The sequence below is a fragment of the Salmo trutta genome, chromosome 2 (assembly GCF_901001165.1).
Source record: "Salmo trutta chromosome 2, fSalTru1.1, whole genome shotgun sequence".
NCBI lineage: Eukaryota > Metazoa > Chordata > Actinopteri > Salmoniformes > Salmonidae > Salmo > Salmo trutta.
Window position 1 is genome coordinate 57,069,072 of NC_042958.1, and position 18,234 is coordinate 57,087,305.

General features: G+C 42.7%; 1 protein-coding gene across 4 annotated transcripts; it reads left to right on the plus strand.

Annotated features, from left to right (window-relative positions):
• Positions 1-2,183: 2,183 nt before the first annotated feature.
• Positions 2,184-16,342, plus strand: LOC115158217 (progranulin). 4 transcript variants are annotated; one of them, XM_029706895.1, is made up of 17 exons: positions 2,184-2,356; positions 2,554-2,615; positions 3,468-3,608; positions 3,757-3,894; positions 4,103-4,207; positions 8,093-8,228; positions 8,450-8,562; positions 9,077-9,206; positions 10,566-10,657; positions 10,888-11,047; positions 11,241-11,338; positions 11,598-11,846; positions 12,149-12,385; positions 12,698-12,967; positions 13,786-14,019; positions 14,128-14,379; positions 14,782-16,342. In XM_029706895.1, exons 2-17 carry the CDS (start codon positions 2,613-2,615, stop codon positions 14,929-14,931), a joined length of 2,508 nt encoding a protein of 835 aa, XP_029562755.1. In that variant the 5' UTR covers positions 2,184-2,356; positions 2,554-2,612; the 3' UTR covers positions 14,932-16,342. The 4 variants fall into 4 exon arrangements, with proteins under 4 accessions (XP_029562755.1, XP_029562780.1, XP_029562763.1 ...); XM_029706920.1 differs by having other exon boundaries at positions 10,888-10,957; XM_029706903.1 differs by having other exon boundaries at positions 8,453-8,562.
• The last annotated feature ends 1,892 nt before the right edge of the window (positions 16,343-18,234 follow it).

The following is an 18,234-nucleotide window of genomic DNA, read 5'->3' on the forward strand; positions in this document are numbered from 1 at the left end:
CAACCATTGAATCAATATGTTTTGACAATGACAGCTTACTATCTTAGGTAACGGCAAGTAATTTAGTCTGCTCAACTGGGTCAACAGCCACACCAAATTCAGCGGAGGTCTAGAACTTAGGGAATTATTTGTACCCAAATAAAATGCTCTTAGTTTTAGAGATGTTCAGGACCCGTTTATTACTGGCCACCCATTCTAAAATTGACTGCAACACTTTGTTTAGGGTTGCAGTGATTTCACTAGCTGTCTCTCATCCCAATTACACTCAAACCAATTTGCCTACCGTGCCTCCAGGGGTGTTGATGATGCGTTACTGGTCATGCTGAACAATATCTACGAACATTTAGAAAAGGCAAATAGCCTAGTGAAAATTGTATTCATTGACCTCAGTAGCGCGTTTAAAATCATCCAACCACACCTACTGGTGGATAAGCTGGTAAATGTGGGTGTCAACTCTCTACTGATCAAGTGGATGAATCGTTTCCTTGTGAACCGTACTCAACAAAGGAAGTTTAACTCCACAATATCTACATCTAGAACGGTGAATACGGGAGCCCCTCAAGGCTGGGTACTTTCACCGATACTGTACACACTGTATACAAATGATTGTCAAGCCTCTGACGCAGCCCACACATTTTTTAATATGCAGATGACACAGCGATTGTGGATTTGCTCCACCCAGACCAAGTCTCTCTTCAAGGTTTTGACAGAGAAATTGCAAAACTCGTCCAGTGGCGCGTAGATAACTTTCTTGAAATAAACGCTGAGAAAACAAAAGAGATGGAAATGGATTTCAGAAGGAACAACACCACTAACCCCTACGAAGATCAATAGGGAATCAGTCATTAGAGTGACCACATATAAGTACCTGGGAATCTAAATAGACAATAAACTGAAATTCAATGACTGTGCCTTTGCAAAGATAAAGAAATTGCAACAGAGAATGTTTTTTTTAATGTCGACCGACACATCTTACAAATGTTCTATAAATCTGTCCTGCAGAGTGTGCTGTCCTTTGGTCTGATATGCGTGTTTGGAAACATGCGAGTGCAAGACCAAGTCAAGCTTCAGCACTTGATTAAGACGGCGGGAAGGATAATTGGTATAGATCAAGAATCAGCCACCAACCTGTACACAAAACTCATCCTCCTAAAACCTAAAAGCATTTTACAGCACAGTACTCATCCCCTGCACTCAAAATTCAGTCACAGCAGCAGCCGGACAAGGGGAAAGAGACTTCTTCAAAAGAAAATTAAAACAGATAGATATGGGGAGTCTTTTATTTCAACAGCCATTAGGCTGCATAATACATAGTCTGATGGTCCCTCGAGTATACACCATAATGCACGTTCACTTTAAGCGTGTAGCTGTGGCAATTTGATTGGATTCTGTTGTGTAGTTTCTGTGTTTTATGTTTTATGTACCGTCTTTTTGAGCACATGACCAAATGAATTTCCCCCTGGTGGAATAATAAAGTTGATCTGAATCTGAATCTGTGGTTTCTGGTGCGTATAGGGTTGAATCATCAGCATACCTTGACACACAGGCTTTGTTTAATGCCAGTTTAGAGGGCCAAGAGAGCTGTCCTGCGATACACCACACTTTACATGTTTAACATCAGAGAAGCTTCCATAAAATAAAACCTTCTGTTTTCTATTAGATAGATAGCTCTGAATCCAGATATGACAGAGGTTAAAAGTCATAACACATAACACAATGTCGGCCCAGTTCCATCTCGCTCTAAAAACTCTCCCACTGCCAGTCACTGTGCTTCCTCTCCTCACTATATTTGGTGGGGAATGGACATCCCAAACTGATGCTTCAGATTTATACATCTGGTGAAACGTGTCTCTTTGTTCTATTTGTGTTATTCCTGTACCAATCTGGTAAGGTTTTATCAACGCTTGGTTAGTTACAGTATTGACAAATACATTTAACAACAATGTATTATATTGATGTAGTTACTTACTGAGAAGTCAGTTCTACAGGTTCTACAACTTTGAGAGAAAAATATGACAGTTAATGTGCGGTTCCGATGCTTAGACGTTGCTGACGCCTAACAGATTTTACAACGCCTGGATAGGTATTTTAACTATCAGCTAACCACATCATATGTTGTAGCCAATTGTCAGTCGATGACACAGTCAACGTTGGTTGTTGCGTCGCCTCTCCTCGCCCTGTGGGACGCGCCCCAGTAGGGCTGCTGATAACGATTTGGAACCAGGCCCATGGTCACAAGGTGCGAGTATCTTGTTTTCAGAAAAAAGCCGAAGTCACCGCAGATCGCATAATACTCCAACGCCGCTTTGAATGAATGATAATTTAACAAGTTTGAACTTGTACATCGCACACGAAGGTAGATAACACATTTTATACATTTTTGTCGGGCGTCACTCCTGACCAATTGAGTTTGCTTAACTTGCTAGCTAATATGCTACTAGCCAGTGCCAGCTATCTAACGTTCGCTAGCGACAACTGTCAGCTCTGTCATTAATTGTTGTTGTGACCGTCTGATAATGGCGTACTGTTACTCTTGTTTTCTTTCATCTTTAGAAGGCTAACTTTTATATGACGATATTCCCTCATAAGCCCTCTTCGCAGACTCTCTGGCAATGGTAAGAGACTCACCTCCAACACTTTGTTGAGACAAAATTAAAAGCATTGTAGTAGTATTAAAATCAAATGTTTTATTAGTCACATGCGGCGAATACAACAGGTGTAGTAGACCTTACAGTGAAATGCTGACTTACGAGCCCCTAACCAACAATTAAGTTTAAATGAAAAAAACAAAAGAATAATAAATAAAATTAGCAAGTAATTAAAGAGCAGCAGTAAAATAACAATAGCGAGACTATATACGGGGGTACCGGTACAGAGTCAATGTGCGGGGGACACCGGTTAGTCGAGGTAATATGTCATATGTGTGATTGCTTGATGAAATGAGGTTACTGCAGAACATATTGACGGTCCAGCAGACCCGCTTTGAACACCATAGTATTAAATAAGCGTTGTAGCTTAGTTAGTTAGCAAGCTACAGTACTCATTTGGAATGAGTTGGACGTGCTAAAAGTCCATTCTGATAACATTTTAGCAATCATGTTTCTCGAAATGGCTGACTAGGCTACAGTGAGTGAGTGAGTGAGTGAAGTAGTCCATTTCAGGTTCATAAGTCCCCAGATGACATACTAGCTATTGCAGTTTTGTGTAGATAAAGACTTAAAGATAGTAGTTAAAATGTTCTAGTGTGATCCAGCACATACAAATATTTGCCTAGAAAGGACATGAACCTCAGAGCAAATGTATGGAGTTAAGCACAGACTTCTGCATTGCTGAAACATTGATTACCCTGTGCACAACGTTATTCACCACCACCCACCTATTGACATAGCATTATCAAACAAATGAAGAAATATGTCTCAAACACACACAAGCACACAGTCTTAGGGTTTGTTAATCTCTCTCCTCAGACTGTGCAGATAGGGGTGGCGTGTCTGGCTCTGCTAGGCCTGACCTCAGCCCTGATTTGTCCCGATGGTGGGATGTGTGCAGAGGGGAACACCTGCTGCAAGACGCCCAGCGGTGGATATGGCTGCTGTCCACTACCGAATGTAAGTGTCTAGTTTCTGGTCTAAAGTTTGTGTCTGTGATTGCTTGATTAAGTGAGGTTATTGCAGGACATATTGACGGTCCAGCAGACCCCGCTTTGAATCGTACTCGTAGTGTGAAACATGACGCTGTTTTGAATCCCGTCTCCAGGCTGAGTGCTGCTCGGACCACCTGCATTGCTGTTATGAGGGGACAGTGTGTGATTTAGTGCACTCCAAGTGCCTTAATAAAACCGTCTCTCTGCCGTGGGTCAGAAGAGTTCCTGCCAAACGCCTAATCGGCCCTCTGGTAAAGGGAATACAACGATATCCATATATCTGTGTATTTCTGTCTATTATAATCTATTGTGTCTGTTTTGTTTAATATAGATTGGACTTCTTCATTTTATCAAGCCTATCAATTCATGGTAATTAACTTTGTTGCCTGAATAAATGTAACGCATGTTTCAAACTCACTCATTGATATGCTTTGCCTGTCACTCTTTTCGATGCTGGAGGGAGTGAAGGCAGTCATTTGTCCCGACGGCGAGGCCGAGTGTCCAGACGACACTACCTGCTGTGAACTCCCAGGCGGTTCCTGGGGCTGCTGTCCCCTGGCCAAGGTACGTTACATACTTTTCCATAAGGCCTATTCCATATTTAGAAGTCCTCTTTGGGTGACATTTTGAGAGTATAAAATTGCATTGATCAAAAATCTGTAGGTGAATAATAGTGTGTTACATATTTTAGTGCTGTCAAAATGAGGCCCCTTGCATTTAACTGCTGCCTCAGGACCATTCTTTCTTCCTGTGGTCGTACAATATTCACCTGGATCAACCACTGTAATGTGCTGAAACAATGTTTCAGTTGATTCTGCAACCGTCAACACTGTGCACTAAAATACCCTAAGGACCTTTATTGAAATAATTGATTCATCCGCACATTCTAAGTAGAGGTCGACCGATTAATCGGAATGGCCGATTTAATTAGGGCCGATTTCAAGTTTTCATAATAATCGTAAATCGGTATTTTTGGACGCCTTTTTAAAATATATTTTTTTTCACTATTTTTTTAGACCTTTATTTAACTAGGCAAGTCAGTTAAGAACACATTCTTATTTTCAATGACGGCCTAGGAACGGTGGGTTAACTGCCTTGTTCAGGGGCAGAACGACAGATTTTTACCTTGTCAGCTCGGGGATTCAATCTTGCAACCTTACGGTTAACTAGTCCAACGCTCGAACCACCTACTTTACATAGCACTCCACGAGGAGCCTGCCTGTTACGCGAATGCAGTAAGAAGCCAAGGTAAGTTGCTAGCTAGCATTAAACTTATCTTATAAAAAAACAATCAATCAATCATAATCACTAGTAAACTACACATGGTTGATGATATTACTAGTTTATCTAGCCTGTCTTGCGTTGCATATAATCGCTTAGGTACACGTTGCTCCAACCATAAACATCAATGCCTTTCTTAAAATCAATACACAAGTATATATTTTTAAACCTGCATATTTAGTTAATATTGCCTGCTAACATGAATTTCTTTTAACTAGGGAAAATGTGTCACTTCTCTTGCAAACAGAGTCAGGGTATATGCAACAGTTTGGGCCGCCTGGCTCGTTGCGAACTGTGAAGACTATTTCTTCCTAACAAAGACAGCCGAATTCGCCAAACGGGGATGATTTAACAAAAGCGCATTTGCGAAAAAAGCACAATCGTTGCACGATTGTACCTAACCATAAACATCAATTCCTTTCTTAAAATCAATACACAGAAGTATATATTTTTAAACCTGCTTATTTAGCTAAAAGAAATCCAGGTTAGCAGGCAATATTAACCAGGTGAAATTGCGTCATTTTGCGTTCATTGCACGCAGAGTCAGGGTCTATGCAACAGTTTGGGCCGCCTGGCTCGTTGCGAACTAATTTTACGTAATTATGACATAACATTGAAGGTTGTGCAATGTAACAGGAATATTTAGACTAAGGGATGCCACCCGTTAGATAAAATACGGAACGTTTCCTGAAAAACTGAAATAATAAACGTTTTGTTTTCGAGATGATAGTTTCCGGATTCGACCATATTAATGACCAAAGGCTCGTATTTCTCTGTGTTATTATCTTATAATTAAGTCTATGATTTGATAGAGCAGTCTGACTGAGCGGTGGTAGGCAGCAGCAGGCTCGTAAGCATTCATTCAAACAGCACTTTTGTGCGTTTTGCCAGCAGCCCTTTGCTGTGCTTCAAGCATTGCACTGTTTATGACTTCAAGCCTATCAACTCCCAAGATTAGGCTGGTGTAACCGATGTGAAATGGCTAGCTAGTTAGCGGGTGCGCGCTAATAGCGTTTCAAACGTCACTCGCTCTGAGACTTGGTTGGAGTAGTTGTTCCCCTTGCTCTACATGGGTAACGCTGCTTCGAGGGTGGCTGTTGTCGATGTGTTCCTGGTTCGAGCCCAGGTAGGAGCGAGGAGAGGGACGGAAGCTATACTGTTACACTGGCAATACTAAAGTGCCTATAAGAACATCCAATAGTCAAAGGTATATGAAATACAAATCGTATAGAGAGAAATAGTCCTATAATTCCTATAATAACTACAACCTAAAACTTCTTACCTGGGAATATTGAAGACTCATGTTAAAAGGAACCACCAGCTTTCATATGTTCTCATGTTCTGAGCAAGGAACTTAAACGTTAGCTTTCTTACATGGCACATATTGCACTTTTACTTTCTTCTCCAACACTTTGTTTTTGCATTATTTAAACCAAATTGAACATATTTCATTATTTATTTGAGGCTAAATTGATTTTATTGATGTATTATATTAAGTTAAAATAAGTGTTCATTCAGTATTGTTGTAATTGTCATTATTACAAATACATTTTAAAAATCGGCCGATTTAATCGGTACAGACCTTTTTTTGGGGTCCTCCAATAATCGGTATCGGTATTGAAAAATCATAATCGGTTGACCTCTAATTCTAAGTTGCTCTGGTCTTCTTGAGCATGATAATAAAATGGTAAGCTTGGCTTCAGCTATTAACAGAGTAATCCTTTGTTTAGAAAGTGACTTGACCTGAATTACTAGGCAGCAGATTAGACATAGTTAATGAAGCTAGTCCAAGTGACGGCTGGAGGGGTTTTTCACTAAGCAGAATGAAGGACCTGGCTACAATACGTGAAAATGTAATGTTTTTTTAACTTCCTTTTTCTATAGTATTTGCAAAAGCGGGCACACTGACCCTTGCCTTGTGAAATACTCTCTTGGTCTCTGAATTATGATGGTAAATATTTGATTGTAATGGTTAACACTCCAGAATAGGGGGCAAAATGCTACTTCAGCCTAGGGTATTAATACTTTGGAACAGTGCTTGTGGGGAAAATGTATTTGAGTTGACTTGGGTGTGCATATACACAGAGATGGGCAGTCGGCCTATTTCTTTTAGCTACATGTATTTGAAATAGGTATTTTAATTACTTTTGAGTATTTAGTCATATGTATTTGAAAGTCTTGGGGGGGAAATCACCATGTAATTTGGAACAAGATGCTTCAGAGAATAGTATTTTGTATTTCAAAATACTTTTCTACCATTTTATTTAGAATTTTTATATAGCGGTTCACAGTTTTGTGACCCTATGTCGCCTCGCCCTCACGTTTCTGAGGCAGGGAGCCCTGGAATGGGTTCGCCCCGAGAGAGGGGCCCAAGCCCTGGATCACTTTTTGAGGATGTTCCAGTATTTCAATACAGTGGGTTTGATGTGACCGGCACATAGTCTGTACTCCATACCCAAATGTGGGGATGTTTTGTTGTGGTTTCAATTAGTGCCAGTGAATGGGATTTGACTTTCAGTCTCTCTAGCACGGGTATTTGTCTGTTCAATGACACTCTTATCATACACACGTTCCAGGAACCTGGAGCGCATATTAGCTTTGTGCTCGAAATCTGTCTTTACTACAGTTATGTAGGAGTCTTAGGAATTGACCCACCGGTATGTTCTGCTTAAGGTGTACCGGATCGTTACTGGTTGCGTGTAAAAGTGTATTCCTACTCTACCATCTTCCACAAGCCGCAAACTCCAACTTGTTTTCTTTATTTTTGTGAATTGTAAGATCCAAGAAGCCTATTTTCTACCGACTTTTCTCTGCTGTAAATTTGAGATTGAGGTCAGATAAGTTAATATAAGAAATTAAGGAGGGCATCAGTTCCGCTCCCTACCAGTAGGATGTCGACTATGTATCTTTTCCAAAGGGTGACGTTCTGAAAATATGGGTTAAATGATGGGTTAAATTAAGGTCTCCTTCCAGTGTACCATAGTACATTCGCATAGTGAATGCAGCTCACATTGTTGTACCCCGAATTGGTGGAAACTGCCTGCATATTGGAAGTAATTTGATGTGAGGGCAAGCCCTTCTTTTTGTCATTGTTAAGCTCCTTTCCTTTGTTTGCTGAAGTGCGAAAGCCCACCTGAACGCATTCTAAACCTTGTCTTCTCTCTCAAGGCGGTGTGCTGTGAGGACAAGATGCACTGCTGTCCAGAGGGCACCAAATGTGACCTAGCTCACTCCAAGTGTGTGTCGCCCACCCTGGACACATTCCCTATGAGGGAGAAAGTGCCTGCAAGGAAGAGGCAGACAGGTACTGAAGGGACAGACAGAAATAAACTACAAGATTATCAGGAAGTTGTTGTTGAATTATGTTCCAGGGTTGTGTTCATTAGGGCACACAAAGGAAAACTTAAAAATAAATCCCTTTTTTGTTTCTTAATGGGAAAAGTCCACAGTCTGTTCCTTTTTCAGTCTGTTTTCTTCAATTTGGTGCAGAATGAACACAACACAGTTCTCTTCCTGGTGTCTCAGTAGCTGTGATTGGACAAGCAGTGACCTGCCCAGGTGGTAAGAGCTCGTGCCCAGACGGAACCACATGTTGCCTGCTGGCCAGTGGAGACTTTGGCTGCTGCCCCTACCCTGAGGTGAGTGGAGCTGGTGCTGGGTCATTTAAGCAATAAGGCACGAGGAGGTGTGGTATATGGCTAATATACCACAGCTAAGGGTCATTCTTATGCGCAACGCTGAGTTCCTGGATACAGTCCTTAGCCGTGGTATATTGGCCATATATCACAAACCCCCAAAGTGCCGTAATGCTAATATAAACTGGTTACCAATGTAATTAGAGCAGTAACAATAAATGTTTTGTCATTCCTGTGGTATACGGTCTGATATACCACGGCTGTCAGCCAATCAGGGCTCAAACCACCCAGTTTATAATACAGAGTAGATCCTGGGTCACACAATCTGAAGCCATTTTGTTCAGCTATGTGTTGCACAATGTGTGTTACACACAGGCGGATGTGTAGTAACTGTCAGTCACATATGTCCTAGTCTAAGAAAAAGTGTTTCAATGTGAGGAAAGTGTAGCTAAAGGGAGATGTAGAGATTGAACATTTCAAAACTGAGGAACTGTCTTAAATCATGTGTTCTGTACAGGGTGTGTGCTGTACTGACAAACTCCACTGTTGCCCTGGCAACACAACCTGTGACCTGGAGCATGAGATGTGCACTTCCCCCAATACACAGACTCCATTGGCCAAGAAGATCCCTGCAATCCCCAACGATGGTGAGGCACCGACCACTTCTCACCCTAATCCCTGGCTACTGGGATGTTACTAGTTGAGTTTGTAGTGTAAGCATGTAACTTTCCAGTGGAATGAGGGGTTACAGTGCATTCAGACCCCTTCACTTTTTCCACATTTTGTTACGTTACAGAATTCTAAAATTGATTAAATAAAATAATCCTCGTCAATCTACACACAATACCCCATAATGAAAAAGCGAAAACAGGTTTTTAATTTATTTAGCAAATTTAATACAAATTAAAAACATATACGTTATTTACATAATTATTCAGACCCTTTGTTATGAGACTTGAAATTGAGCTCAGGTGCATCCAGTTTCCATTGATCATCCTTGATGTTTCTACAACTTGATTGGAGTTCACCTGTGGTAAATTCAATTGATTGGACATGATTTTGAAAGGCACACACCTGTCTATATAAGGTCTCACTGTTGACAGTGCATGTCAGAGCAAAAACCAAGCCATGAGGGGGAAGGAATTGTCCGTAAAGTGCCGAGACAGGACTATGTTGAGGCGCAGATCTGGGGAAGGGTACCCAAAAAATGTATGCAGCGTTGAAGGTCCCCAAGAACACAGTGGCATCATTTTTAAATGGAAGAAGTTTGGAACCACCAAGACTTCCTACAGCTGGCCGCCCGGCCAAACTGAGCAATCAGGGGAGAAGTGCCTTGGTCAGGGAGGTGACCAAGAACCCAATGGTCACTCGGACAGAGCTTCAGAGTTCCTCTGTGGAGATGGGAGAACCTTCCAAAAGGACAGCCACCTCCGCAGCACTCCACCAATCAGGCCTTTATGGTAAAGTGGCCGGATGGAAGCCACTCCTAAGCAAAAGACACATGACAGCACACTTGGAGTTTGCCAAAAGGCACCTAAAGGAAGCAGACCATGAGAAACAAGATTCTCTGGTTTGATAAAACCAAGATTGAACTTGTTTGCTTGAATGCCAAGTGTCACGTCTGGAGGAAACCTGGAACCATCTCTACGGTGAGGCATGGTGGTGGCAGCATCATGCTGTGGGGATGTTTTTCAGCGGCAGGGACTGGGAGACTAGTCAGGATCGAGGGAAAGATGAATGGAGCAAAGTACAGAGAGATCCTTGATGAAAACCTGCTCCAGAGCGCTCAGGACCTCAGACTGGGGCAAAGGTTCACCTTCCAACAGGACAACGATCCAACAGGCTGTAACGTAACACAATGTGGAAAAAGTGAAGGGGTCTGAATACTTTCCCGAATGCACTGTATGTGGTCCTTTTGAATTCTGTGCTGTTGTAAAAAAAGAATATCACAATTATTTTGAGTTTGTTGGTATACAATATTTTTTTAATGTGCATCTTTCTTTTAGTGGATTGTCCAGACAAGTTGTCATCGTGTCCTGACGACACCACTTGTTGCCTGAAGGGGAATGGGAGCTATGGCTGCTGCCCTATGCCCAGTGTGAGTACTATGCTCTGAGCCCAGTGACTCACCACACGTCCATAATCAGCTGCAAGGAAATGTTAGCTGTCGTAGAATTTATTTTAGTTTCGCCAGATCGCTCTTTCGCTCTCTCGCTCTTTCTGTGTTTCTCTTTGTCTGTCTGTCCTGAATTTTCGTGTGACAGAGTATAAGTATGCATTAATTTAAGCAAATTTGATTCATCATGACCCCTCTGTTGCTCTCCGCAGGCTGTGTGCTGTTCAGATCACCTCCACTGCTGTCCAGAGGGCACTACCTGTGACCTGGGACAGGGCACCTGTATGTCTAAACACAGCCAAACCCCCATGGTTGTCAAAATCCCCACCACATTGACCACTTCATCCCTACAGAGCAGAGGCCCGAGACAAAGTTAGACATCAAACATTAGCACGTGATATTAACATCAATTTGCAACCGACTATCCAAGTCGGCTATTCAAGATAGACGGCTGCATAGTGACCAATGGAATGAAAGTTTATATTTGGGCAGATCTGCTGCTATTCTGCATCTCGCCAGAGGTGTCAAATCCATACGTTAACATGTGAAGGTCTGTGTCCTCCAGTCAATGCTGTGCCCTGCAACGACTCTGTGGCCTGTGCTGATGGGAGTACGTGCTGTAAATCACTAGATGGAGAATGGGTTTGCTGCCCCCTGCCCAAGGTACTGTGTGTGTGTGTGAGAGAGAGTCAGTCATAATTCCTATCACACTTGACAGTAGAGCTCAGCCCTTGAGACTCACATGATTATGAAATCTTGCATAATTCCCTTTATTCATGTTGCAAGCGTTGCCATTCTTTGACGGTCGGTGGTGTTAAATTTGTCTTGTAGCGTTAAAGATATGCAAACAGAGACACTATATAAACTGTGGACTCTTCTGAACCAGCGAACCCCACACTGATTCCTTTGAGCTCCCCCATAGGCTGTGTGTTGTGATGACCATCTCCACTGCTGCCCCCACGGGACCATCTGTAACCTGGCAGAGAGTACATGTGATGACCCCTCATCGGGCTCTGCCCTGGTTCCCATGCTGGACAAGGTGCCCGCCTTCAGCTACGTGTTGGAGGAGCCGCTGCCCAACAGCAAATGTGACGAGTCCACATCGTGCCCGGGCCAATCCACGTGCTGCAAGACCACCACAGGAAACTGGGCCTGCTGCCCCCTGCCCAATGTACGGCCATTTCCACATATACCCCCATTGACTTGTTCCTTGCTAAGTTAAGGGTCTAACCTTTAGGCAACTTTACCTTAGGTTGAATCTGATTGAATGATGTTGATGTTAAATTCTATTCTGGAAGTAACTAGACATGAAATATAATTTTCTCGACTCCCTGTACAGGAGTAGTCTGTTATGAGTAGTCTTTTTTTATTCCAGTCATCTCAGTAAGTAATTAAATTAGAGGCAAATAAGCATCACGTTTGTAGCCTAACTTATCTCAGTAGTAACAAGCCTGTGCGTTCTGTGTCCTTCAGGCGATGTGTTGCAACGACCACCTCCACTGCTGCCCCCACGGCACCGTGTGTAACCTGGAGGCCAGTACCTGTGATGACCCCTCAGGCTTCACCATGCCGTGGGTCGCCAAGGTGCCAGCCCTCGCCACCCAGACACCACTGGCCACTGAGAAGTGTGACGAACCGACCATGTGCCCCAGGGGCACCACCTGCTGCAGGCAGAACTCGGGACAGTCGGCATGCTGTCCTCTACCTCATGTGAGTTTAATTTTCTCCCATTCAATGACTCCCTTCATAGATACTGAGATGAATTGAAGAGTTGTGTATAATTCTGGAGAAACACTGTTTTTTGACTTCGGGCCCAGGGTGTGTGTTACAGAAGCATCCTAAGCTGCCGTATCTTATGTTTTCTCACTTTAAGACACTAGATACTGTAGATCAGGGCCAATATTCATAGTGTCTCAACACGCCTACTCTTTATGAATACCGGCGCAGATTTGTTGTGGTTACAAAACAAGGTGCTCTTAACTAGAAGTTCCGCATTGAAATAATGTTATTGTTGCCCCTTAGGCGGTGTGCTGCGACGACCATGAGCACTGCTGTCCTAAAGGCTACACGTGTAACGTGGCCGAGCAGACCTGTGACAAGCCCGGGCGCCTCAGCCTGCCCTGGGTCCCCAAGCTGCCAGGCCTGCCACTGCACAGAGGGCTTCCCCAGGCCAGTGCCCCCTCCGTCCCCCCAGCCAAGAACATGTGTGACCCCCACACCAGCTGCCCCAAAGATGCCACCTGCTGCTTTGTGAAAAAGGCTGGCAAGTGGGGTTGCTGCCCCTTACCAAAGGTAAGGAGTTTACTATGGATCCTTTACCTGTGGCAACCTCAGCAACCTTTCAAAATATTATTATTTATGATGAACAAGGCAATTGGAAGTTGTCGCTATTATACATAACAGAAAATTACCACATAGTTGAAATTATGAAAATAGTATTTGGGGTTACTCACTCATCTTTACTCCTTGTGGAGCGTACGGCCCAGTACATCACTGGGGCCAAGCTTTCTGCTATCCAGGACCTATATATTAGAGGAAAGGAGGAAAGCTAAAAAAATTGTCAGACTCCAGTCACCCAAGTCATGACCTGTTTTCTCTGCTACCGCACGGCAAGTGGTACTGGAGCGCCAAGTCTAGGACCAAAATGCTCCTTAACAGCTTTTACCCCCAAGCCATAAGACTGCTGAACAATTAATAAAATGGTCACTGGACTATTTACATTGACCCCCCCCCCCATTTATTTTGTACACTGCTGCTACTTGCTGTTTATCATCTATGCATAGTCACTTCACCCCTACCGACATGTACAAATTACCTTAACTAACCTGCATCCCCGCACACTGACTCAGTACCGGTACCCCCTGTATATAGCCTCGTTGTTATTTTATTGTTACTTTTTATAATTTTTTGCTTTAGTTTATTTGGTAAATATTTTCTTAACCAACAGTGCAGTTCAAGAGTTAAGGGCTTGTAAATAAGCATTTCATGTTAAGGTCTACACTTGTATTCGGCAAATGTGACAAAGTTTGATTTGAAATGACGTGGTGAAATGGTGATTATACAGTAGTAATCTCTGTATGTCCTCAGTGTAAGGTTCTTCTCCTCCCCAGGCGGTGTGCTGTGCCGATGGAGACCACTGCTGCCCCGGTGGCTACAGCTGTGACGACCAAAAGACCTGCTGCACTAAGGGCCCCCTGACTATCCCCTGGTACCGCAAGGAGAAGGCCCTGACTGTGGGAGCCATGTTGAAAGACGTCAAGTGTGACAACAAGAGCAGCTGTGCCTCTGGGACCACCTGCTGCAAGCTGCCCACGGGAGAATGGGGCTGCTGTCCTCTGGTCAAGGTGCGTCTCCATTGACTTTCTGTGATAATGGGTTGGATTTATATAGTACACACACTTTGTCTAATTGGGACACTTTCTCTCTCTCTTTTTATTTCCCTCTATCCGCAGGCTGTTTGCTGTACAGACCACGAGCACTGCTGCCCACAGGGCTACAGCTGCAACATGCAGACTGGGACCTGTGAGAAACCGGTAGAGGGTGTTGTCACCCATACGATTCCCCAGACAAAGGTGTCCCAGCAGAGAGCAGTGGAGACGGGGATAGATGTGAAGTGTGACGGCGCTGGAGAGTACCGCTGTCCCAAACTGCAGACATGCTGCAAGACCTCCCCCACAGAATGGTCCTGCTGCCCCGAACCAAAGGTAGCGACACAGCGTCTTTCAAAAATCTTTGAATATTAACTTGACATATGTAATTTTGGATTTTGACCGTAAGTGACATTCAACTTTTTATATAACGTTCTACTCGTTTGGGCGGTAACATGCCCGTCAATTCAAGTGAATAGGCCGTGCATACGTTCCAATGTGTAGGCGGTAAATGCATAAAAAAACAAAAACAACATGCTTACATACCCCCATCACTTCCATTGATTGTTAGCTTGTTGTGGCTAAAGTTTGCTGATGTTTGTGGTGGTTGTTTTAAAGAGAACCTAACCATGGATTACAGTTTCTCCCGACCCATAGACTACTTTCAGGGTGAGGAACCATCTAACACCAAGTTGAAAAATCTTGAACTACTCCTTTAAACTCGCTTTCTCTTCACAGGCAGTATGCTGCGCAGACGCCACGCACTGCTGCCCTATGGGATACACATGTAACCTAGGGCAGGGAGGCTGCTCCCAGCAGGCTGAGTTGACCTGGGATATTTTCTTCACCCACAACAAAAAGAGAGACTTTGTTCCTTTTGGACTCTGAGCCAATCAGGATGCGCTGATCTGTACTCTGCCAATCAGGAGCAGCACTGATCTGATGTGCCTCCCTCCAGCACACTTACTAACCTGCAGAACATGCCATGAGAGGAACACAACCTTATGGACAAGGGACTGAAGATTTTGTATTTTTCTATCCATCTTTTTTTTTTACGTGATTTTATTTGGTTTTCAATTGGGGTAGAACCAGGAAATAGAAATGTTTGAGAATTCAGCATCTCCACCCAACACCCATCCAGAAGCTTCTCCGTTTATCCTTAATGTCTTATAGATTTACGTTTAATTACTACTGCCCCATATCATGCCTTTTTCTCTATACAAATGAGAAACCTGAATGTATTATAGCCTCTTGTTGGAACTATCACTCTCCAGAATAAGCCTGCTTTGAGACGTATCAACAATTAATTTGTGTACCAAACTCTTAAGAACACAGCTACATAGTATAAGAAAGCTGATTTTCATGTTTCGTTGATGCAGGGCACAACCTAGCATTAGTAAGTGACTGTTAGTTTATCGCCTGGAAGTACTTTTATAGCCATTGATCAGCCGACAGTGTTAATGTGATTTAACATTTTTCTCGATTTTATGTATGTTTTGGCTGCTGGTTCTTTACTTTCTGTGAAGTGAGGATCGAGATGGATGGTCAAACCTCTGGCAGTTTTCTGTCATTAAAATTAGAATGCTGTCACTCAAACCCGTCAAGTCATAGCCATTTTCTTAAATGTGTAATTTCCATTGATCTATATACATCTTTATAATCATATAGTTGGAATACATTACAATCATTTACATACAATGTATTTAAAGCAAAACTTTTTTAATCAGTCATTTTATCTTGATGTCATAATACTCATTGTTGATCACTATTGTGATCAATACAAATGATCATAAATAACTTTATTTAAACAGGATTGTGCCCATAGGATTAGAATCGTTTAATAGGATCTCTAATTGATTTTCAGAATAGGAATCACTGGTAAACCCCAGTTAAATGATTTCTACATGAAATTTGTGGTGCTTTTACAAAAGTGATAGGGAAGTCTATTTCATAGTACGTCTAGTTCCTAGGAATTATGTATGATTGGTTTGCACAATGTTAGTTGATATCAAAATGTACACAAATCTACACCAAACACACTGTTCTTATTTCTTTTAATTAAAAAAAGAAATTCCTTCCAAATGATTTTCTCATTGAAGAGAGGGTGAATTTGTGTCACTGATAAGTGTATGCAAACTGAAGTGAATTGTTTTTAAAAATATATTTGATCGTTTTCATTTGTAAAACAACCATTTTGGGTGTATTTGTGGCATTGTAGGGCGGTGCACATTTGGCCCAGCGTTGTCCCGGTTTGGCCGGTGTAGGCCGTCATTGTAAATAAAAATGTGTTCTTAACTGACTTATATAACTCCATTGGGACTAGTCCTTTTCCAGTCAATCGTGTGTGAATGGATTATCTGACATACTTTACATTTGTGTGCTTGAATTTAGACAAGCCATATAATTTCCTGAGCTGTACTGTAGGACAATTTTAATTTTAGTCCTTTAGCAGATGCTCTTATCCAGAGCGACTTACAGGAGCAATTAGGGTTAAGTGCCTTGCTCAAGGGCACATCAAACGATTTTTCACCTAGTCAGCTCAGGGATTTTAAACATTGACATTTCGCTACTGGCCCAACGCACTTAACCGCTAGGCTACCTGACGCCCCAATAATAAGCAATGTATGAGTCATATTTTTGCCTGAACATTGGAGGGTATGGTTCATAGAGTTTCACAAGGAAAGGACACCTCACTTCCTATGCACTTCTCCCCTCTCCCTTTACATAGAGATCTGTATATAATGACAAGATGCTCATGTCCCCGCTCTAACAATGGGAATCGTCCCAAAGGCGGAAAGGCAGGTGACAAGCTTCGGTCCAAAATAAGCCCATAGAAACGCATTGTTTATTTGCTTTCCCCCTTACCCTTTTCCCCCTTAGAAGTTGTTATGACGACCAATGAAAACAAGAGGTGTGAGTAGCAAGCAGAGGCATGAAGAGTAACAGAAGCCTTGACCCTGCCCTGGCATATCACAGCTGGTGAGATGTGTCCCAGTTACCAGTGGACACAGCCAGGCTTGGCTCTGGTGCTCTCTGCTGGCTGCTAAGAGCCATGGACTAATCAGCCTCAGTGGAGGGCACGGGTAGAGAGAACGAGGTTTAACTCCAATGAGGCACGTTTGCACTATAATGCTCTGGCCCATGGCCCCTTTGGCTTTTACAACCCTTTGTTGTATTTGCCCAATGGACATGATTGTAAAAGGGCCACAAGTCCAAGGTTTCCAGTCATTTCAATTCATGATTGAAGAATACGATTCATACATTTTGTACCGTAATTAGATTAAATACAACTGTACCACTTTGTCATGAATGGTTAGAAACAGAATTGAATTTGACCACCACTCTGAGACGGAGTTCTGATAATGGACCTTTTCCAAGTCTATGTATAGATAGATCCCAGGGCACTCGACCAGTACACGGATGAAACTCGCTGACCTGCCTATGTGTACTCCTGCTGAGTGCCTCACCATTGGTTTGTCCCTTCGCCATTCAGATGTTGCCAGGGAAAATGTCTCATGGGTAGTATGTGTTTTTTGCTGACACCCCCTCCTCTGGCATGTTGCTAATTCCCATTGGAATGTGCAAATTCTGCCGATCAGAATTTGGGACAGGGCAATTCACAGGTGTTGGATGGGAAGTATTACTGAACCAGTGCTAACTACCAGACTTGTATGAAAAGTTTGACTTGACTCTACCATAACTTTTACCAGCATCACTTTGATTAAATCTGTTACTAAATTGCACTTTCTTTGTCAATCAGTCTCAATACTGATATTTTACCTTCAATGAGTTACACTTCTTTGCACTTGTGGTTCTTACCTTTATTTTGTTGCTTATTTATCGACGTTATATCCATGTTATACCTATGTATTTCATTCTCTAGGACTGCCATAGCTATCAACACAAACTTGAACGTATGTTTGAAGGTGATTGTACAAAAGAATGAGATGAGGACAGAGATTGGGAGCACAGTTTCATGAGGGGAGGCGGATGTATGTGTTTGTTTATTTAATTAACAATGACTACATCGTTAGTCAAAAGACACTTTGAAAGGGGAAAAAATGGATAGACTCAAGACAGTACCCGAGTCTCGATTCAGTAACAGTAGTGCGTGCCGGGGGTGAAAGTTGTCTCATAACTCTCACATATGGCCCACCAATCAGCACGGCCTGTCAGCAGAAAGCCGGTGGG